This window comes from Alligator sinensis, unplaced genomic scaffold (assembly GCF_000455745.1).
Source record: "Alligator sinensis unplaced genomic scaffold, ASM45574v1 scaffold395_1, whole genome shotgun sequence".
NCBI lineage: Eukaryota > Metazoa > Chordata > Crocodylia > Alligatoridae > Alligator > Alligator sinensis.
The window spans coordinates 427,888-451,153 of NW_005842232.1; the positions used below are offsets into that span (position 1 = coordinate 427,888).

General features: G+C 42.3%; 1 protein-coding gene across 1 annotated transcript; it reads left to right on the plus strand.

The window, feature by feature from the left end:
• The first annotated feature begins 429 nt into the window (after positions 1–429).
• Positions 430–16,785, plus strand: ASMT (acetylserotonin O-methyltransferase). Its single transcript, XM_006027311.2, has 8 exons — positions 430–501; positions 2,003–2,177; positions 4,140–4,269; positions 5,396–5,464; positions 7,628–7,746; positions 11,641–11,781; positions 15,534–15,656; positions 16,349–16,785. The coding sequence occupies exons 1-8, from the start codon at positions 430–432 to the stop codon at positions 16,558–16,560; spliced, it is 1,041 nt and encodes a 346-aa protein (XP_006027373.1). The 3' UTR covers positions 16,561–16,785.
• The last annotated feature ends 6,481 nt before the right edge of the window (positions 16,786–23,266 follow it).

Genomic DNA, 23,266 nt, shown 5'->3' on the forward strand with positions numbered 1-23,266 from the left:
TAGTTTAGAATAAGGACAAACTTGCGTTTTTAACAAGTCTGCAGTAAGAACATGAATTGAACTATTCTCCTAACACTTGGTAAACCATAACATTGTATGCAGAATTCAAGTTCTGATATTATAAATGCTTTTCTCCAATTATTTCTATTTCACTTTCTGTAATTTTTCATTTTCAAGTGCTATTTCAAGTATAATTGCCAGCGCTTCTCTACTCTGCTCCTTTAAAACAGAGACTCAAAGAACAATGATAAACCTAAGAGAAGTAACTGTATGAAGAAAATTCTTTGAGTAATGTGTTTTGTAACATAGCTTTGCTTTCTCACAACTAATAAGATTAAGTCAACTACCCAGAGTGATCTGTGCCTAGTGGGAAAGAGGCTTATTTAAATAAAGAAGCCTAGAGGATCTCTCACAGAGTATTGAAGGAAAATGGACTCTGCAGAAGACCTTAATTATCCTCAGATCTTATTTCAATACAACCATGGATTTTTTTTCTCAAAGGTAAGAATTACAAAAAACACTTGGATAAGATGCTAAAACAAGGATGGTAGACGGTTTCAAATATCCTTTACAGGCTTAATTAAAACCATGAGAAAGAAGTAGACTGAATAAAAGTGATCCCAGTTTTAAATAGGTATAAAGGAAGTTTTTAGAAAAATTTCAGAGAGATGTCACAGACCATTATGAACAATTGTTTGTAATCCCCTGATTTTAGGAGGTTTGGGCAAATTGAGTATTTACTTGAGCTGTCTGAATATAAAGCCCTACAAATAAGGTTTTGTTACATAAAATTGCTCACAACAGAATTTCTCTGAGAATTTGTTTTAGACGTTTGCTTTGGATGCAAATCTCTGGGTTAGATTTTGCAATACCCAGCATCAAGCAATGAGGTTTTAGAAAAGCATTCTTGTCTCTAGTGACTTTTATTTATCTATAGTTGCTAAGTAGCAGACAATACATAATGGCTTAATTATATACTTTGGCAAATTACATTAATTGATAGGTGGGGGGGAACTCATCTAGTTTATTACTTTTCTTTCCAGAACCATTATGGGAAGAAAGCAAAGGTAGAAACTTAGTGATTGCATCTATATTTTTTGTAAGAATTCTTCAGGGTATTATTTCAATAAGTCGGTAATATATCCTGCTTTGTCAAAGGACAGTGGCAAAATAAAGAACAGGTGTCATAGGAAGAAATGCTCAAAGACTTTCCTCTCAACTGTCATTGAAAGGGAAAAAATATGAGCTAGCTCCAGCAGAGTTTTGTAAGCACTCAGGGAAGTGGTGTGTGGCCAACACCATTCAAATTTGTGATCAAAACACAATTTAAAAGCATCTCAAAATAGTTTAGTTTCAGGCTGCATAGAATTATCTCTGAAAGGGACTGGGAGAATTCTGGGGGTATTCATAACGTACTATGACAATAATGGGGTTAGTATTGCCACCCTTTTTACAGCACTTTAAAAGGATTTGTCTTAAATAGTGTATAAAATCTAAGAATTATGACTTTGTTAGCCATAAGTGATGTGGTTTAACTTGAGCTTAGGCAATGTAGGTATGTCAAAAGGTTCCAGGATTGTTCTGGCTTTCGTATACAAGGCTTTTTCCTCTTTTTTTCTAATATATCACCTCTTTGACCCTTTCATTATAGAACAGGGATTTGGGGTTTGCTCTAATCCTATTAAGTCAAGAAAATGTATACACAATACCTGGGCTTCACCTACAAGTATTTATTTGATAGCAGTCAACAAGGAACAGAAATGAAAAAAAGCAGTACAAATCAAGCACTGGTATCAGTGCTCAAAGCAACTGCAGGTCAATCACAGCATTTTCTTATCTAGAAAACATTTTAATGGGGTTTTATCATTGTTTTTGTAAATTACTCTTGCATATCAAACTGCTGATCAATAGGTGATAGGTAATCAATAGCTGCTTATCAGCAATATAGCTGCTGATAATACTTCCTCTTATTTCAGCCTCATGCTCCTTTATTTGCTTCCAGACTATGTTTACTGCCTGTGAATTGGGAGTATTTGATCTACTGCTAGAGTCAGAAGAGCCCCTATCTTCAGATGTCATTGCTGGGCGTTTGGGCACCAGTACCACTGGAATGGAAAGATTACTTGATACCTGTGTGGGGTTAAAGCTATTAAGAGTCGAACTGAACAGTGAAGGAGGTAACACAGTCTCAAAGGGATGTGACTAAAGATTGGTTTTAAAGATTTTATTTAACACCAGGTGGGAAGCTGAGTTGTAGGATTAAAAACAAAAATGTCAGAATGAGACATGAGCAGCAACATGACTTCTGCTGCAATAGAGTTCTAAAAACTGAACTGGGATGGTGGCCAGCTAAGAGAATAAAACAAGTACCTGTACATAGTACTTTCCCCCCTCTACTAAGCAACAGTTTAACTTATGAGACAAAATTCAGAGGTTATTTAAATTACCCTGTGGATAAGAAGGTGTAAAGGAATGAAAGAGTGCAAGATGTTCAATGAACACCATGGACACAGACAGATGTTAGGGCACCACTGGATAAGAAGGTATAAAGGAACGAGAGAGTGCAAGATGGTTAATGAACACCGTGGACACAGACAGATGTTAGGGCACCACTGGATAAGAAGGTATAAAAGAATGAGAGAGTGCAAGATGTTCAATGAACAACCATGGACAAGACAGATGTTAGGGAACCACTCTAACTCATGGCACTTTATGTAAAGTGCCATGAGTTAGAGTTATTCTCCCCATTCAACTGTTGGATCAAGGAGGTGGGAGAGGGAGAGGTGGGGTTGGAGCCAGCCTACAGCAGCCCAGACCAACAGGGAGGGGTGCTTCAGCAGCCTTCCAGAAGGCTGCCGAACCATCCCTCTCCCCAGCCCTGCCCTACCTGAGGCAACTCTGGGGCTGTCAGTGAGGGAGGAGGATGTGGGAGGGGACAGAGCTCCTGGTTGCTGAATGGCCAGAGCTGAGGGAGAAGGTCCCCCACCTTGCCTCTCGGCCTCCCCCAGCTACCATGGGGAGAGCTGGATCAGGTCCATGAGGTGAGGGGGCTCTGTTCCAACCTGCCCTCCCGAGTTCTGTTCATTCAGCATCCAGAAGCTTCGTGCTGGCTGTTCCCCTGCTCCCAGCTGCTGAATGGCTAGAGCAGAGAGAAAAGTGGGTGAGTCTGAGAGTAAGGAGATGGGGAAAGGGCTGCTAGGGGAAAAAGTTGGGAGGAAGCAGAGTACAAAGGCCTACCTGACACCCCAGGTTAATTTTCTCTGCTGTAGCAGTGGGAGGTAGACCAATTCAAAGCAAACCTTCAGTTACTAGATTCTATACCTGGAAAATTATAACAAATTTATAAATATTCTATATATAGAATCTAATCATTTGGGGGGTCATTTTATAATTAAGGTCATTTATTTAAGTAAATATGGTATTTGTACTGGTGCTTACTGCTACATGTCCACGTAATAGAGAGACCACTAGCACAATATAAATATCTAAGCATTTTAACTTGTATTATAACATCCTCTTTCAGGGCTTGTTACTCCAAGATGAAATAGGGTATGAATGTATTAATTCAATGCTTTCCAACACTTTCTCATATGGATGTTCTTGTTTCAGAATAAGTGTTTGTTATAGCTTCAAAGTGGATTAAGTTAAATTGAAAAATATCCCAGCTAGATGTGTATCTAACCTCCTCTTGAAGACCCCCAGGGTAGGGGAGAGCACCATTTCCCTTGGCAGCCTGTTCCAGACCTTGGCCACTCTAACTGTGAAGAAGTTCTTCCTAATGTCCAGGCTAAATCTGCTCTCTGCTAGCTTGTGGCCATTATTTCTTGTAACCCCCGGGGGCACCTTGGTGAATAAAGCCTCACCGATTCCCTTCTGTGCCCCTGTGATGGTCCCCTCTTAGCTGGGCTGGGCTCCCTGATGGCTGGCAGGTTGGGAGGAGTGCTTAAGTCCACCTTGTCTTCTGGCTTGTGGCAGTGCAGGCCTCTGCCTGCCTTTCCCAAGTGAAAATTGAACATGAGTTCAATTCATTATCAGTTCCAGCTATGCACTTTAGAGAAAACTGTGAGTATAGGATGTATTCCACCTTGGGCTTTTTGACTGTCTGTACTTAGCCAATGTGTCTTCTCTTGTTCTTTTAGTCTTTTACAGAAACACAGAACTTTCCAACCTCTACCTTGCAAAAGCAAGTCCCAAGTCTCTGTATCATAATATGATGTACTACTCCAAGACTGTCTACCTATGCTGGCACTACTTGACAGATGCTGTGAGGTAAGAAAAGGCATGCTTATGTCACGGTGCAAAATTATGCTCCAGTGTTGCAAGAAACCACTTTGCTGCATTGTGAAGCTGCTTCTGAAAAAGTGTCTGGGGAAACAAGAGGAAATGAAGATACTGAGTGCTAATTGTTTGGAAAGTACTTTGTAGCACTAAGTATTATTATTATTATTGCATGTGCTCATTTTTGCCAGCGGATGAATTCACTAAAGAGTCCAGAAACAGACTATTTTACTATGCTTATATTCTGTGCCCCAAGGAGGGGCAGTTAATCATAACAGCTTTTGCTGAAGGAGGCCCTCAGTGAAGTATGATAATGAATAGTGACAGTGATGGATGGCTGCACAATCCCTAATGGATTCTGTTGCAAAAGCAGAAGAAAATGAAGAGGGATGGCAGCCTCTATTGGATCCGCTTCACTGTGGGTGCTAATGCAGTTATGTCAATATACACCAGGTGGGGATTTCGCCCACAATCTTTGGTATAAAAAATATCAGTTGCATTTCTTCACTTTAAGTGATGCCCCAGTATGAATATGCAATAACAATAACTGAAACATATTTTTCCTTTCAGAATCTTTTGTAAGGCTCTCAGGTTCATAGATAAGTAGGGCTGGAAGGGACCTCTAGAGGTCATCTAGTCCAGCCCCCAGCCTGAAGCAGGATCAGCCCCATCCAAACCATCCCATACAAATCCATTATCTAAACTCTCCATAAGACTATCCTCAACCCTGACACCAAATTGATGTAACACCCTGACCTTCCACAGGTAAACCAGGGGAACCACAGCAGGCAATGTCCTGCTTCTATAAAATATTGTCAATATATACTCAAGAGGTACCAGCTACAAAGTAAGGCAAAAATCCGGACAGTGCATACCAATCTAACCATGGGGTAAAATTCTTTCCTGACTCCCAAGTATGGCTTTCAGGGTGGTTAGGGTGATTAGAAAAAGAACCATATATGCACTGACACAAGTACTTCCTTTGTACCATGATGAAATATGTATATTAATAAGCTTATGTTGCAACAGCTATAGACAGTTAAGACCAAAAAAAAAAATAATCAGTATAAATTTAAAATATAAAATATAAGATTTTACCTTTTTTTTTGTCCTAAAGAGAAGGGAAAAATCAGTATGAGAGAGCATTTGGCATTTCATCGAAAGATCTCTTTGGGGCTGTCTACAGGTAATAATTAATAGAATGCTGGGAGTTGTATGCTTATCTTTAATGTGGATGATGGTTTTCTATTAATTTCAATTATGAAATATGATAATGCTATGATAATTAGTTCCATTCATATGAAAAATCCTGTAGTACCCTCCATTTCAGTGGTGTCCTGTTTTGAAGCTCTCTGGGATTTGCAGCATGCTTCTCATCATCTTATGTAAGCACAACATTTGTATGTGCAATCCATTGTGAAAAAATTGTCATGGACACCATTCATTACAATGGAAAAGTCTGACTTAAAAACATCTGGGAGCCATTAGGTTTAGCAACAAAAAATTGGTAACTGATAAGTGCATTAACTATTTTACTTTACTTCCTCATTAAAAGGTTCTTACCTTACCTACGGTAATACATTTCTTGTTGTTTTTTTTAAGCTATAGAAATATAAATGACATTCTGCAGTGTCAAAAATACCTTACTGTGCAAACAGGATAATAGTTAGAGCTTAATATTCAAGTCAAGAGTTATAAAAGAATTATGTAATACTAGACCAGGGGCAGGCAATTATTTTGGCTGGAGGGCCACTTAATGAGTTTTGGTGAGCTGTCAAGGGCCACATGGGTAGCCCTGCGTTTACAGTTGCCCTGCTCCCAGTTGCCATATTGGGACCAAAAGTCCCGCCCCTAACCCCTGACCTTTGCCACTGGAAGTCCCTGCCCTTGGGCCCTCCCCAATACTCCTTTTGGGGGGAGTGGGGGTTGCATCTTAAAACCGGAAAAAAAAAAATAATACGCTAAAAGCCAAACACCTACTATAACGTCTTTTAATTTTATTACAAAAAATATTTTTGTCATGCTTCATTTTGCATAGTGTATATAGAGGTGATTGCATAATAACTCAAAAATAAAATCTTACTCTTGTATATTGTGTGTGTGGGGTAGGGGGGTGGTTGGGGGTGTTTACATAGTAGGGTGTGGGGATGTGTATAATGAGGTGTGGGTATATGGTGAGGTGTGGGGAGTGTGGGGGGGCTGTGAGGGGGCACGACTATGTGTGGGGGGGGCATAGGGTATATTCGGGTGTGTATGTGTCAGTGGAGATTGTGGGAGTAGGGTGGGAGATGTGAGAGGGATGGAGGTGTGGGATCCTCCCACACTCCCCCACATGGTGCACAGCCCCTGCTGCTGGCAGCAGCTGCAGGTGGAGGGGCTTATGGCACTTGGGCCTGGTGCAAGCACTGGCACCCAGCAGGGTGTGGTTCTGGTCAGTGCTGCAGATGGGGGGCGAGGAGCACAGTTTGCCCAGCCCACCTCTATTGTGGGGGCTCTGTGTGGCATGCCTATAGCTCCCGCACTCGCACTGGGAGAAGTCCCATGCTCCCATGCTAGACTCCAGGGGAAGCAGGGGGTGGAGTTCCCTCCACTTCCAGTGCATGGCAGGGGCGAGGAAGGCAGCTGGCTCCAGCACAGAACTTCCCCGGTGTGAGTGCAGGCGTGCTGCATGGAGCCCTTGCAATAGAGATGGCTGAGCAAGCTGCGCTCCTCACTCCTGCCCACAGCGCTGGCTGAAACTGTGACCTGCCAGATGCCAGCACCTGCGCTGGGCATGAGCACCCTGAGTACCCCACCTGCGGCTGCTGCCAACATTGGAGGCTACGCTCCATGTGGGGGAGAATGTGGGGGGTCCCCACACCCCACACTTTCCCCCATAACCACAGCCTGCCCAGCCGAGGTCTGCACTCCCACCACCTCCCTGGGCATGGGCTCTGCACTGCACTGCCCAGCTGCAGCTCTACCACCCCTGCCCTGCCCTGCCACTTCCCTGCCTGCTGCCCAGAGCAAGCTGGATGCTGGGGAAGCCAAGCAGGTTCTGATGGGGGTGGCTGGACCCCCGCCCAGAAGCTGCGTGCTGGCGGGGCTGGGCCCTTCCACCCATGAGGCTGGGAGGAAGGTGCAATAGGGTATGTTGGGGGGTGTGCATATGCGTGGGCACCTCGCTCCCACCTTTGTGGATGGAAGTGCTGGGCAGGGCACAATTTGTTGATGGGCACTGTGGGCTGGTTGAAAGTGCCTGGCGTGCCTGATTTGGCCTGTGGGCCATATTTTGCCCGCCCCATATTAAACTATAGACAGCATGTCGTACTGTATTTGTTCTACAAATAATATTCTGTCATATGACTAGATCAGAAGAGGAGATGATCAAATTCATGTATGGTTTGAATGAAATATGGAGTATATGTGGTAGAGATGTAATTGCTGCATTTGACCTTTCACCTTTCACCCACATTTATGATCTAGGAGGTAAGTGTCATTACAACATTGACATTTCTCCTTTTTAAGCTATGAAAAAATACTGCATGCATGAAGTATTGGAGTAGTGGAAAAGCAGGACAGATTTGATTGCCTGAGTAAATCAAAAGAGGAGACTTTTATATTTTGCTGGAGATTAGAAAAAAAGATATGGGAATGGTAAAACCACTTTAAAGCTAAATTATTTTTTTGTCTTAAGAGCATCATATATCTAAATAGCAGCTTATTTTCCTCCTTGTTGATTTGTCAGGTTTTCATATTTTTCTTCTTCCATTGCTTAATAAATACTGCCAGAGCAGCTTCCAGGCTATTCTTCTCCTTCACTTTAATCAGTGTTTTTAGGTTGATAAATTGCCTATTCACTTCTGACCCCCAACAGCGTTACTGTTATAGCTCTATTTTACTCCTGTCATTATTTGTAGCACCAGGCAGTCTTCAGCTCTACTTCCTTAAGTGGGAAGCTTGGTTAGTTGGTTGCTTTGGATTTTTGTTGGTTGCTTTGGATTTTTTCAGGGTGGTTTTTTTTTGAGGGGAGTGGGTTATTTTTGCTTTTCCATTTTTCAAAAATGTAGAAAACAGAAACAAAATCCTGGACACACTCATCTCTCAAACTTTAGAGGCTTTCATTAGTCTCCAGACAGACAGTATTTTTCCTTGCAAGGATTTTCTGACTCATATGGATAACTTTTTATTGGAGCCTTGAGTAATATGAAACTAACCTCTGCCAATATACAGCAAGTTCAGCCCAGAAACATGACTGTCAGAATTCAGCAGATATTTTCAGTTGCTTCATCCTCCCTGTCTGGTTTATGAAGCTCCCTTAGATGATAAAGTTTTCTTGAGTGAATTTCTTTCATAACTTCCATGTTCTTGGTTCTAAATCAGTCATGGTGAGAAAACTCACAGACTTCAGGACAGAAGTACCTACTTGAATCATGTTCCATGAACATACTTTCTTCTTCCCTTGAAAATCCTTAAAAAATATTGAGCTTTTGCAAAAAATAATTTCATCACTATTAAGAATTAAAAGACAAAATCTTGTTTTGGAAACAGACAGTCATTCCTTCAGTGAGAATGCTTTAGTGTTTCTGAATCTTCCTGCTTTCCCTGGGAATCCTGGGTCAATGGTAGCCCTGGAAGATCCAAGCTCTCCACTGCACAGGGCTGTCAAGGAACCCGGGCAATCCCACAAATCTGTTGTACAGGCTACTGTAGAGGTAGGATGTTGATGAGCAAGCTGGCAGGAAACCAGGCATTTACATTTGCCAGATAGTGGTCAAAAGGTTTTTGTCAGAACAAAATAGGACATAAATATGCAAAAGTCAAGGATTTGTGTGGGTGGTATCTTTTAGTGGACCAACTGCATAGTTGGGATAAAGTTAGGTGAGCCTTTGAATACAAAGAAGTATTCTTCAGGTCGTTTGGTATTTGAAAGTTTGTCCAATATAATTCCTGGACTATCATGGCTACAACACCACTCAAACAGTAGCATCGCAGAACATTTCCTTTTTGATACTCAGTGGGAATGTCTACATGTGCATTAATGCACCATAATTACGGTGCATAAAGTTAGTACGTGTTATTACTAATATTATAATTACTATTATTAATTACTCATATTATTATTATTATTATTATAATAATTGGTACTAACTTCATGCGCCGCGATCAGCATTATTGTGCAGTAGTACTGGTGCACATCTTTTATGTGATCCTAATGCGCAATAGACTAATTCTCCTGTGCAGTAGCACATTAGCCTGGTTTTGCCACAATGAGCTAATGTGCAGTAGGATTAGTCAACTGCGCTTTGAGCATCTCATGTAGACGTACCCAGTAATTTTTCATAGAAAATAAATGTCAGAAAATTCAATCTAATTCTAATTTTAAGCAAGCATATTCTGAAACTCTATGTGGTCAGAACAGTGCAGTTTTCCAAAACTGTCGCATTGCAACTTTAATTACAAGTTTTTACTTCCTCCTGCCATTTCCCATCAGCCTAGAAGATTGCACAATTGTGCTGTTGCTTTGGGATTTCAGTTCTCTACTTCTCAAAAGATACTCAGTATTTTTATTAAAAGGGAATTCAAAAGTGTTGTTGGTTGCTGTATGTATCAAGCCTTTATTTAAAGGAAGCTGTAGAAGTTGTCAGACTTGCCATGAGTTCTAATTTGTCCCCATCCATCCTTCTTTCTCTTTTCATTGTCCATGTAGGAAAAATCTTTCCATGCTCTTTTTGGATCTGATTCAAAATCTATAGGAGTTAGTAGGAATCATTCCAATGATTACAGTGCTTTTTGCATCAAGCTGCTGTTAAATAATCACTGCACAGAGATTCATGCTTATGACTAATTACATAGTACTTAACTCCCATGCTTGTAGGATGACGGACAGAAAACACACAGCAGAGCAGCCAGTTTAGTGTTAAGTTTTTCAAGGGTCTGTTATTAAAGGGAGCAAAACATTAATATAAAACCTTGAGAAAACCATATCAAATGAAAGCCACTTAAGGTGAATGTCAATGCACAGTCCCTTTCTCTTTCTTTCCTTTCTGTGGTTTGTTCTACAGTCCAAACAAAATCTAATACTGAACAATATTGCCCCATGAATACTATTTTGAATAGTGAACAGTAGGTTAGGCAATGCACTGGCAGCCCTTGTATCTTTCATCTTTAGATAATCTGGTTATTTTGGCCATGGATGAATATGGCATTTCTCTTATATAACATTATTCTTTGTTAGAAATGCAATGGGAGGTATATAGAAGTTTTATTAAGACAGCTTGGAGAAAAATGTTCAGAAGATTCTTGCTACAGCCAGCATGATAATTATGATACTCTATGCCTTGAGAAGAGAGAAGTGATCTTGGGTCTGTTCCTGGAACTGCGGTTGGACAGATCATTTCATCACTCTGTGCCTTAGTTTTTCCATCTGTAAAATGGGGATATCAATAATGACCTCATTATCTGTTTAGATATTTATGTATGAAAAGGGCTACATAAATTCTGCATATTATTATTAAGTTAAAAGATTTCCTAACTGCTGGAGAAAGAATTATTAGTCTTATTATAGCTAACAGTGACTTTTAACATGGTAGGCCACTTATTCCTTGGCTTTTAGTCATATCTACTTCTAGTGGAAAAAATTTCAAGATGTAGGGGGGTGGTAGGGATCATAATTAAAGACATCCTTGTTTTGTGGAGTTTTGGACAGATCCAGCTCTCTCTCTCTTTTTTTTTTAAAAGGTCAAGATTTTATGAAAAAGAATTAAATATTTATTGTTATGACTAGCTATCCAACAGTTTTCTACAGTTTTTGTTTAGAGAAGCCTATGTTTTCAGTAATAAAAAGCAAAACCCAAAGAAAATCAATAACTGTTTGTGGACTGCTTTTTAACACATGAAACAAAAAATGAGTATTTAATGAAAACTGGTTTTCAAAGAGAAAAATAAATCTCTTTGTATGCAAGTATTTAACCAGTTTTAGTTGCATCAAATTTCATTGCTTTTTAAATACAACTGTTTAGAGTCTAGTATCAAAAACACAGAACTGGATGTTGGGAGATCTGGATTGTATTTCAGAGTAGACAAGAGATTTCCTGAGAAACCTTGGGCAGGTCACTTATCTTTTTTGTACTTTATAAAATGATAGTGTTGGAAGGGATGTCAAGGGTAATCTTTTCCAGCCCCCTGCATAGCTGCAAGATTCACTATCCCTAAATCATCTCAGTTTCCTGTTTTGTAAGATATGGATAATAAAACCTAACTTACAAGGTGCTCTGAGGCTGAATTCACTGCAGTCCATATTTCTTAGGATGATGTGATATAAAATTCTGTCCATGTATGTATTTGAACTTTAAACACCTCTTATTTTACTTTCCCTATGAGGATGTGCAGGTGGCTTGGCCCAAGAATGTATTTCTTTGTACCCAAATTCTACAGTCACAATTTATGACCTACCTAAAGTGGCACAAGTGGCAAAGGAGCGTTTTATACCCCCAGAGGAACATCGGATAATGTTCCATGAAGGTAAAGTTGGTTCATTTTGTGTGTGTTCATGTGCAGAGAAAAAAATGGTTGAGGGATCATGCTTATGATGGATTTTAACTAGCAATATAAGCATTTTTGCTTGATTACTCACTGGGGTGACGCTGAGTTATACATTGGCAAGAATGCACACACAAATGCCCTATTAAGCAACAATGTAAAAAGAAAGGGAGAAAACATTTTTCTGATATCATATGGTAGACATGGTACAAATATGGCTTCCCCAAGTTGTGGTAGGTCTAGAGTGAAATACAGCTGAGAGTAGTAGTAGGACTGTAGAGGTGCAGAAGAATGCCCATGTTACATCTGAAGAGATATAGGCTAATATCACAGAACCTATTTTTCATTGTCACCCTGAGAGCACCTCATTTAGGTCTTGGTTTTTCAGATACCACTTTCCTTGGTGTGCAGTCTCCTAATTCTCTCCCTCCAGACTGGGGTCTTTGGCTGCAAACCCCTGAAATTCACTGGGATTGCCTTAGCAGTTCTGATGACATAGTTCAGTCTCTGCAGTCCTGACCTGTTAGAGACAGCAAAAAAGTTTTCCAGTGCATAAAGCAAAATACTACTCATTCAGAAGCAAAAGCATTTCAAAGAAAATAAGTATTAAAACAATTAACAGTTTACATGCTGCCTAGCTGCACAGGTTGTCACTCATCCTCCATCTGGAGACCCTGGCAGGTGTTTAGTCCTCAAAATCCCTTGCACAACCAGTTCCTGTTGGTCATGCTCAGGGGCCTGTCAGTTGTGTCCACTTCCATTAGGTCAAGACTTTCATTTTTATTTATAGATATAAATGAGAGTCTTGACCTAGTATAGATACAGATTTTTATAAAAATTAACAGGTAATAGGTTTCAAATTTTTCAAAATCCCAAAATATATGTGACAACTGTCATACTCAGAGGGTGGTGGTGGATGGGTCATATTCGACCTGGGGGGAAGTGGGCAGTGAAGTCCCCCAGGGCTCGGTTCTTGGGCTCGTGCTGTTCAATTTCTTTATCAGAGATTTGGACGATGGGGTGAAAAGAAACCTGTTCAAATTTGCTGATGATACCAACATTTGGGGTGAGGTGGGCATGCTAGTAGAGAGGGAGAGACTGCAGAAAGACCTGGATAGGTTGCAAGGGTGAACTAACAAAAACAGGATGCGTTTCAATACTGACAAGTGCAGGGTGCTGCACTTGGGAAGTAGTAACCAGCAGCACTTATAAGATGGGAAACTCCCTTCTTGAGAGCACGGAGGCAGAAAGGGATCTTGGAGTCATCATTGACTCCTAGATGAACATGAGCCGACTATGCGAGGTCATGGTCGGCAGGGCTAACCGGACCCTATTGTGCATCCACAGGTGCATCTCAAATAGGGCCAAGGAGGTGATCCTCCCCCTCTATGCGACACTGGTCAGGCCACAGCTGGACTACTGTGTCCAGTTCTGGGCACCCCACTTCAAGAGGGATGTGGACAACATTGAGAGGGTCCAGAGGAGGGCCACCCACATGATCCAGGGACAGCAGGGCAGACCCTACAATGAGAGGCTACGGGACCTGAACCTGTTCAGCCTTCACAAGAGAAGACTGAGGGGGGACCTGGTGACCATCTATAAACTCACTAGGGGGGACCAGAAGGGTTTGGGGGAGACCTTGTTTCTCCTAGCGCCAACAAGGAATAACGGCCACAAGTTGTTGGAGAGTAGGTTTAGATTAGACATCCGTAAGAACTACTTCACAGTTAGGGCGGGTAGGATCTGGAACCAACTTCCAAGGGAAGTGGTGCTGGCTCCTACCCTGGGGGTCTTTAAGAAGCGGCTCGATGCCTACCTGACTCGGGTCATTTGAGCCCAGTTTTCCTCCTGCCCAGGCAGGGGGTTGGATTTGAAGACCTACAAGGTCCCTTCTGACCCTACTTCTATGATTCTATGAACTGTAATGTTAACTGAGCATTGGGAAATGTTGTTCGAGGTAGCTCATTATTTCACTATTTAAATAGAAACAATTTTTTTTTTCTGCAATGAGAAAGCACATAACTGAGACAAGCGATCCAGTGGTAAAGAAGTTGATAAGGAGGGAAGACTTAGAAACAAAGAGAAATGTGACAGGTGATATACATCCACGGACTGTGATGGGAGAAGGTGAAGCATACAAGGAGATAGTGACAGAGACAGGTGTCCAGCAGCACAGAGACAGAAAGAAAAAGAGAGAATGCCAATATGGGTTTGGTACCCAAGTAGATATGCAAAGGGCATTACCAACTATCCAGTACTGGTAGATTTGCTCAGTATGCTGGCAGTAAATCATCAGGGGTAGGGACAGACATTACACATAAACTGGTTGATCAGAAACTGGTTTAAACCTGTAGCAGAACAGACGTTCAATGCACATAAACGAGTTTGAAAGTGGCTGAAACCAGCTTGAGATAAACCTGGTTGAATGTGGTATCAGACTTAACTGATTTTGGTCAAACTGGCTTATGCAATGTCTGTCCCAGATCCCTCCCCGGTTTAATTTAAACCCGAGTCCCCCAGCATCCCAAATGCTTTGCAGCCCTGGGCGGGGCTCTCTGCTCCAGAGAGCTAGGCTGGCCCCTCACCTCCCTCACTGGAGCTCCAGCAGAGATGGCAGGCACAGCAGCCTCTGCCTGGCTTCCTCCTGCCCCCGTCCCCCTTCACCACTCCCTGTTCAAGCAGGTATCCCACTCTCCCAGAGCATGGACCATAGCCAGCATGTGGTATGCTAGTTAATGTTGAGTGGTGTCTGTGTAAGGTAGACAGGACAATGTTGGCTTAGGGCTTTTTGGAGCTAACAGGTAGCTGGTAATGTTCCTCCATTTCATCCTTGGAAAAAGCTGTTTAAGAAGAGATTGAACCAATGAGAGAAGCTTTTGTTTCATTTTGATGGGCTAATAAATGCTATGAACTCCCTGTGCAACTCCCTGCTGTGTAAGTAAATGCCGTGTAACTCCCTGCCAGCTCCCTCACTGGTCAGCAGCAGTGATGGGGGAGGGGGAACCCCTCCCTAATCAGTGTTCTGCTGGGGCCTGGCCATACCCCTCCTCTGCTTAGCCCTGTGGAAGGGAAAGGAGGGCTGCTCTAGCCCCCCGGCTTCTAGCCTGAGCCACTGCAGGCGTATACCTGCATTTCTTCAGTCCAGAGGGGATGTCTGTATGGTTACAAACTGGTTCAGCCTAGCCAGGTTAGACTAACCTGCAAAGATTGAATCAATTCAGGCTCAGGCTTTTTGAATGTCTGTCCTTAGCCCTTTAGGTCATTAATGCCTCCTTAGATTGGAGGCTATTTTAAGTTGAACTAAGTTGATATTCAACTAAGTGAAAACTAACCTTTTCTTTATGAAGAGGCCTACACCTTTTTTAATTGCATTATGCACATTAATTTTAATTTCTTCAGAGAAATTTTAAAACACTAAAATATTTTCCAAAGTATTTGGTATCTCTTTTAAATGTTTTTATGCTCTAATATTGAACGCCATACTTTCAAAAAGGAACAAACATCCCCCACACTGCCAGACTGCATTTCCATCTTTGTTATTCAGTGTTAGTGACTACTTAACATTGATTAGGAACATGAAAAATCAGGAAAAAAACATGGCTTCCCACCAACTCCCTTGAACAGCTTTGGAATTGTACTGCTTGCAATGCATGAATTTAAAATGCTTGCCTAATTAGATATTTTTTTTCCTTTTTGGCGGGGGGGGTGTTTGTTTTGGGGTTTTTTTGGTACAGGAGATTTTTTTAAAGATCCAGTTCCAGAAGCTGACCTCTACATTTTGGCTAGAATCCTGCATGACTGGCCGGATGACAAATGCATGCATCTCCTTGAAAAAATACACAAAGTTTGCAAGCCTGGTATGTTTTCCTCTTTGAAAAACAGGGACTTAACACATCATTTGTTTGAGGTATTATTTTAAACAGCCATTTGGATGAAGGGCTTTTAGTGCATGATGAATTTGTGATGACCAAGTTAAACAACAAGAAAAATGATGATGATGATGATGATGATAGAAACAATAATCACAGGTGGTTCTAATTTTGGCCACTTCACTATCCACATATGGAGGTAGATTTTCACATGAACTTAAAGATGAAGATAGATGACATTTTGATACAGAATTAGTGGTTTGAATTCAACAGCTGTAATACTTTTTTGAATCAGGCCCTTTTCTCCCAATGCAAGTTAGATACTGGGTTATCATTAGGTACCTGTCTGAATATTTATGTGTTTGTAAATATCTTTGAAATTATGGCTTTTAGGACCTGGTCTTTAGAGGTGCTGAGTAATCACAACTCCAAAATAAATTACTTTTGAATCATAGTTATTTGATTCCCTTCACTGTCTGTTTTGTAGGGCACATAGTAATAGAATGATGCATGCAGCTCCTAATGATATCTTATTAGCTTTTATAGCAATGACACATGATTGTACTTTTAGTAAAGTCTGGTCTCTAAGTGATTAGTTACTGAACATGAAGTTGGAAAATAAGCTTTGGTTCTGTCCATTTATAAATCAACATATGTTTTAAATCTCTTTATTCAACCAGGGGGTGGAGTACTGGTGGTTGAAACACTTCTGAATGAAGACAAAAGTGGACCTTTGGATACCCAGGTCTATTCTTTGAACATGCTCGTACAGGCTGAAGGGAAAGAAAAAACATCAACCGAGTACAGCAACCTTCTCAGGGCAGCAGGCTTCAAAGAAGTTCAAGTCAAGAAAACTGGAAAGCTCTATGATGTAATTTTAGGAAGAAAATAATTGTCTGTTTCTTCTTCACTATTGTTAGGTACAGAAATGGCATAAAGAGATAAGCTTTTATTAGGCAGCAATAGTCATCCCAGCTCCAGTCAATTTCTTTGTGCAACAATACAATGTTAGCACAGTCACTAATTACATATGTTGAGCATATATGGATTGACAGTCTGGCAGCTTGAATACAACTTTCCTTTCACTGTGAACCCTAAATGGTTAGGAAAAGAGACATTAATACACATTTAACAAAAAGCATCACTTGAAAGCAATGTATTGTAGAACATTTATACTCCTTGCTTTTTATACAGTTTATACTGTGTCCAAGTTTATACTTTTTCTACTCTGCCCAAGTTTAGCTTGTTATTTTGAAGTTCAGTTTATATTGTTTCCGTCCTGAAAAAAATATAACTTACCTCTGTACTAAAATCAGATCCATTTAGATTCTGTGGGAGTCCCTAAAATGTAAAAAATGCAAATTCTCTCATGTCAAGATTTCATAGCGTTATAGAGAAGTAAGGCTGGAAGGGACCTCCAGAGGTCATCTAGTCCACCCCCCTGCCTTAGGCAGGATCATCCCTATCCAAACCATCCCATACAAATTATAATCTAAACTCTATGTAAAACTGCAATCAACCCTGACAAACACAGACTTATCACCCAATTTGTGACCTTCCAGTTTTTTTGAATATCCCTGAATACTGTTTTAAGCCATAGGAGCAAGGGGAGTAGCCAATGATGATGAAAGGTAGCAAATTAAAAACGAATAACATTATTTTTTTCACTATAGTACACATTTAATCTCTGGCACTCATTAGTACAGGGTACCATTGAATGCTCTGATAGTCCCCAGACAGATAGCATTTACAGGGTCCCATACGCCTTGCTGGTTTAAATAAAATCAGACTCTCCCAGCATCCCAGCATGCTCTCTGCACTGAGTGGGGCTCTCTGCTCTACAGCAGGGCTGGCCTCTCCCCTCTGCTCCCTGGCTGCAGCTCCAGCAGAGACTGCAGGCATCTGTCTGGCTTCTACTCCCCCCACACTCTCTGTTAAGCAGGCATTCCCCCTTCCCTCACAGACATCTCTCAGCATTAGCCAGCAGACCACATGCTGGCTACCTCCAAGCTGTGGCACATGGGACAAGGGTAGAATCAACAGATGGCAGGTAACATCCCTCTGTTTTCTTAATGGGGTGATAAACACTGAGTTAGAGGTGATATGATAAACATTCCCTGCTGGGCTGTTTAGGAAGGGGGGAACACTTCCTAATTGCAGCATCCTGCTGGGGCCTGGCCATGCCCCCCTCATCTTAGCTCTATGAAAGGGAAGGGAGGGCTGCTCTAGTGGCCCTGGCTTCTAGCTTGAGTCACTGCAGGCATGGGCCTGCATTTCTGGGATGTCTGTCTGGTTACAAAACTGATATAGCCTGGCCAGGTTAGACTAACATGCAAAGCTTGAATCAATTTAGGCTCAGGCTTTTTGAATGCCTGTCCCTAGCTTAGAAGTCATGTGCCTCAATGCCCTAACCATTTTTGTTGCTTTCCAATTTGTCTACATCCTTTCTGTAGGGGGGAGGGGGGGCAAAACTGAACACAGTACTCTAGATATGGCCTCACCACTGAATAGAGGGAAATGATCACTTCCCATGATTGGCTGGCAAAGCTCCTACTAATGCAGTCCAGTATGCTGTTGGCCTGCTTCACAACAAAGGCACATTGTTGGCTTCCCAGGAGAACCTACCCATCAGTTCCCTGAGTGAGTCAAAGTCTGCTTTCTGGAAGCCCAGGGTCTGTACTGTGTTGCTCTCCTTCCTTCTTATTTTCAAGATCCTGAACTCAACCATCTTGTGGCCGTTGCTGCCCAAGTTGCCATCCACCCTAAATTCCTCACCAATTCTTCCCTGTTTATGAGAAGCATGTCAAGAAGAGCATGGCCCTTAGTTGGCATCTCCAACACATACACCAGGAAGTTGTTCCCAACAGTCTCCAAAAAACTTCCTGAATTGCTTGCACACTGCAGTACTATTCTCCCAGCAGATGTCACAGTAATTGGAGTCCTCCATGGGAACCAGGGCCTGTGATCAGGAAACTTCTGCTAGCTATTTGAAAAAAGTATCATCTACCTCATCCTCTTGGTCTGGTGGTCAATAGCAGACTCACCATTTCATCACCCTTGGTGCTCTCCCTCTTTACCCTAACCCAGAGACTTTCAACAGGCCTATTGCCAGTTTCATATTGGAGCTCTGATCAATGATATGGCTCCTTTACATAAAGAGCAACTCCTCCTCCTCTTCTCCCCTGCTTGTCCTTCCTGATCAGTTTGTACCCATCCATGACAGTGCTCCAGTCAGGCGAGCTATCCCACCAAATCTCTGTTACTCCAATCACATCATAGTTCTGTGACTGTGTGAGGACTTCCATTCTTCCTGCTTGTTTCCCAGGCTTTGTGCATTGGTGTACAGATACCAGAGGTAAGTAACTGATTGACCCACTTTATCAGGAAACATTAGAAGGCCTCCCCCATTGCCCTGTCCTGCTTGCATTTCCTCCAGGTCACTCACTTCCTCATTTACCTGAGGGCTTTGGTCTCCATCCCCCAATGAAGCTAATTTAAAGCCCTTTCACTAGGTTAATGAGCCTGTCTGTGAAGATATCATGTGGTAAGTTTCCATTTTTACCATCATGGAGAGTGCCCCAAGTAGTATCGGTGTCCTGGATCTGACATGCAAAGATTAGGCAAGGCAGACCCACAGGACATTTCCATGATGGTATACTCATATCCATTGAAACTCATCCCCAAAAAGTACTATGCCATTGTCAGCATGTGCAATTCTCACAATGTTTGGTTTCTGCTGTTTGAAACTTCAGCTGTACTGTACAGTGACATGACTTTCCCCAAGGTTGAAGCTACATGCTGGTAACTTGGTTTGCAAGATGTTATACCTAGGCTTTCCTGTTGTGGGTTCAATAAAAACCGTGTAGGGTTTTCCCAGCTCCTTTCTTTGATTTCAGCAGGGCGACCAAAATCCTTTCCAAACTCCTGCAATGTGTGAGGTCTAACACTTCTGTGGGCAACACTTTAAGTAGGATGTCAGACTTTTGGTACCTTCCATGGTATGGATTAATATGGTTATTGGTATAAATAAACCCATTGATTCACTCTGCCATGAGAGTGTTTAATTCTCTCAGATCACCTCTTTTATTCCTTAGGACTGTTAATTTCTCCCTGTATTCTCCCTGTACCTCTTTCAGTTGGACTTTAACTGCATTACAGTCTGACTTATGTAAGGTTAACTTTCCCTGCAAGATAATTGTTGCCAGATCTAAACCCAGTAAAACACTGAATTCACAGCTGCTGAAATGAAATTGAGATCCTTCCTCTAGGATTTTGTCTGCAGTTTCTTATGGATCTGTATCTGTTAGGATTTCAGCTGCATGGAAGGGATCCCCTATGCCCAGCTACGTATGTAGCTACCTACTTTTCCTATGTTACCTCTATAAGCTTTTATATACTATGTTCCTGAAGACCTCCAGCTGTGTCAATAGCTCTGGAAGGAAAGGTTTGAAGCCCTGGACATATCTGATTTCAATGGGCTTAGTCCCTAAAGTCTCCTACCCCACTCCTAATTGGCTCATCAAAATGTTCTGTCCAAAGACATCTCATGCTCATGACTTAGTTTCTCTGAAGTACTAGGAATGAGTCAGGACACCACAGACTGACAATGTTTTGCTATTTTTCAGAGAGCCCACTGACTGCAAAAGCAAAATGTGCTCTGAATACAGCATTCCAAATATTTTAAAACTTTTGCACAAATGACTACAAGAGGCAGCCAAACACAGTTACAGCGAGGTCAGCAGCAGATCAACACGCTCATGTCAGCTGCCTTTGCTGAGATCTGTTGATTGCTGACCTCTGAGTTCAGGCTATTTCCTTTTTATGCACAGTTTTCAGACAAATCTCTCACCTCGTTTGTCTAAAACTAAACAAGGCCACTCTTGTGGTTGTTTCTGACTGACTGAATTCTCTTTATACAGGATGTTCACATCTTCCAGGTTTTCCACAGGCCTAAGTATTCCACTTCTTCTACCTAGCAACTCTATTTTTATTTAACAAGGCTACCTACTTAGCATTTTATCAGGTAAATTTTAATTTTTACAGCTGCTGCTGCTAGGTTTCCCCCTTGATTCCATTTTCCTTATATCAAATGTTTATTTATGGTAAATATGTTTTACCCATAATCCTAGAGGATTTAAGTCAGTATAGTGATGCTCCTTGTCGCAGGACACTGAGATGTGCCTGCTCCTTTAAGGGCAGTGGCAGCTTAGCTAGAGCGCTCCACAGCTGCAGGTTGCCATGGCAGCGGGCTAATGAAGGAATTAGCCGGCACCTGCACGAGCTAACCAGAAGGAGGCAGGGCCCTGGGTACATATAAGCCCCAGGGCTGAGGTGAGCAGGGGTTAGTTCCCAGGCCACTGCCAGGGGAAGGAGCTCCTGCAGAGAAGAACTGCTCAAAGATGCTGCGGCTGCCTGATATACTGCTTACAGGACTAATGGGGCTCCAGGAACTCATTGGGTATCCTGGGCTGCAAGGCACTCAATGCCTGGGGAGAAAATTGTCTCTTTTAAAGAGGCAGAGTGCACCCTGGACTGTTTGTATTATGTTATAGCCAGGGGCTCATATTTTTGTTGTTGTTTGTACACCAGTGGACTGGGATGAGGCTAACTGGGGAAGAGGAGGTCTCATTGGGGCACACTACCATGTACAGGCCCAGTACTGGAGAGGGCACAACAGATACAGGACATGTAGAGACCCCAGCACTGGAGAAGATGCTGCTACAAGGGGTGTAGAGACCCCAGCACCTGAGGGCACTGCTACAAGGGCCCAGGGCCTGGTGACAAAAGGAGGCCAAGCTAGACCGAGGCCTCATGACAGGGAACAATATTTCAATACCACCTGCGAGGCCATGGGGAATGGTAAAGGGGAGGCTTTGGAGCCATGCATCTAGCCCATAAGACTTGGGATGTCCTGCGAGGCACCTATTTAGAGTGGGACCCAGCAAGGGGTCTAAGAACCCACAGGGTTTAGTGGTGTCCATCAGGACTGTGACTGCACAGCAACTTGAGGGCAGCCTCTCTATTTATTATTGAAACCAACAAGACATGGTAGGTGAGATTAAAAGGCACCTGCAGGGTGAAGCTGGCACTGCCATGGAGCCCTAGGGGCATCATGGCCATCCCTGGGGACCCCACACCGTGACACGCATACATAAGAAGACCACAGCAATGTGCAGGCCTGTGAGGGACAGCCTAGAAGGGAATCTGTGGTACCACACTCAGATGACAGAAGTGGCCCACTCCATGCTGGGTAGCTTCTTGCTACATTGCAATTCCCACCTGAAACGCAGGCAAACTCAATGTGGACACTTCTTAACTTTTAAGTATTTGACTTTGCAATCTTTATGTAGCTTTTTTATATGTAGTCTCACTGTGACTTGACATTTCATTTAAAGGAGGCTACATATCAGTACACTGGAACTGAGACTTAAATTCTGATCAGGGATCATGGTGATGGAGTGTTTTGTTTTTTTTCTTTGAGTAAAATCCTGCTTGGAGAATTGAGGTCTTAAGTCACCAATATCAGGTCCTATTAAACTGACCAAAAGAAGAAGAAGAGAAAAAAAGTTCTTCAGCACAGAGCTTCCAAACATTATCATGCTATGGGCACATTTTCACTTGGAAACTGTGCATGAAAAAGGAGACATCTACAAGACAATCACACAGTCCATTCTGCTGTCACGTTTGTGACTTGGCTACTGCAGTATTTGCTTACCTGGGTAGGTGCTTACTGTAAGTGTCTCCATGCTATTAAGCAGGTGAAAATAAGTACAAGAGCTAGTACTATGTGTTTGGTAAAGTTTTTATAGGGAAAACAGGGAAACTCTGGGATAGGCTAGAGTCCGCAGTAAGATGCATCCAGTTTTGCTATGAAGACAGCATATATTATTTTGTGCTTTGATGAAAAATAGATATCAGTACAGTTATCTGGACAGAGCTATAGGATAGAAATATCCACAGTTATATTTCTAAATATACACATCTAATAATAAGATATAAACATTACCTCATTTTAAATGTATACATAACATAGGAATCAGAGACCCTAAATTAGAGTCTTGGGGCATTTGTAGACAACACATTAAAGTGAATGAAATGCCCTTTTGGCACTGCTTTAATGGCGTTGCTGTTTGCACAAGTTTGCAAATTTGGCGGCATATTGCGCCTCAAATGACTTTGGGGCGCAGCAAACTAAAACACCTTTGAGGAGTTCGCTACCTTTCAGCCGCAGAGGGAATCACCAGGTCCCATGCGGCTCAGGGGCTCTGCGTGCAGCCCAACAGTAGCCCAGGAAGGCACTAAAGGAAAAAAAAAATATGGTGAGCTTGATCTTTTTTCTTCCTTCCCCGGAGCCTGCCTGCCTGAGCTGCATGGGGACCCAGTGCTTCCCTCTGTAGCTGTGGTATCCCCTGAGACCTCCTGAGCTGGGTGCCTGTGGGTGGGTACTGTTTGGGGGGGATTCACTGTTGCTACAGAGGACACCCCCACAGCTCAGGGACCGCTTGGCCCACCAGCAGCTCACCTCCTCCCCTCCCCACCACTGGAGAGGCAGGTAAGGACATGAGTGTACAGGGTACGGGGGTCTACTTTGCCCTAAA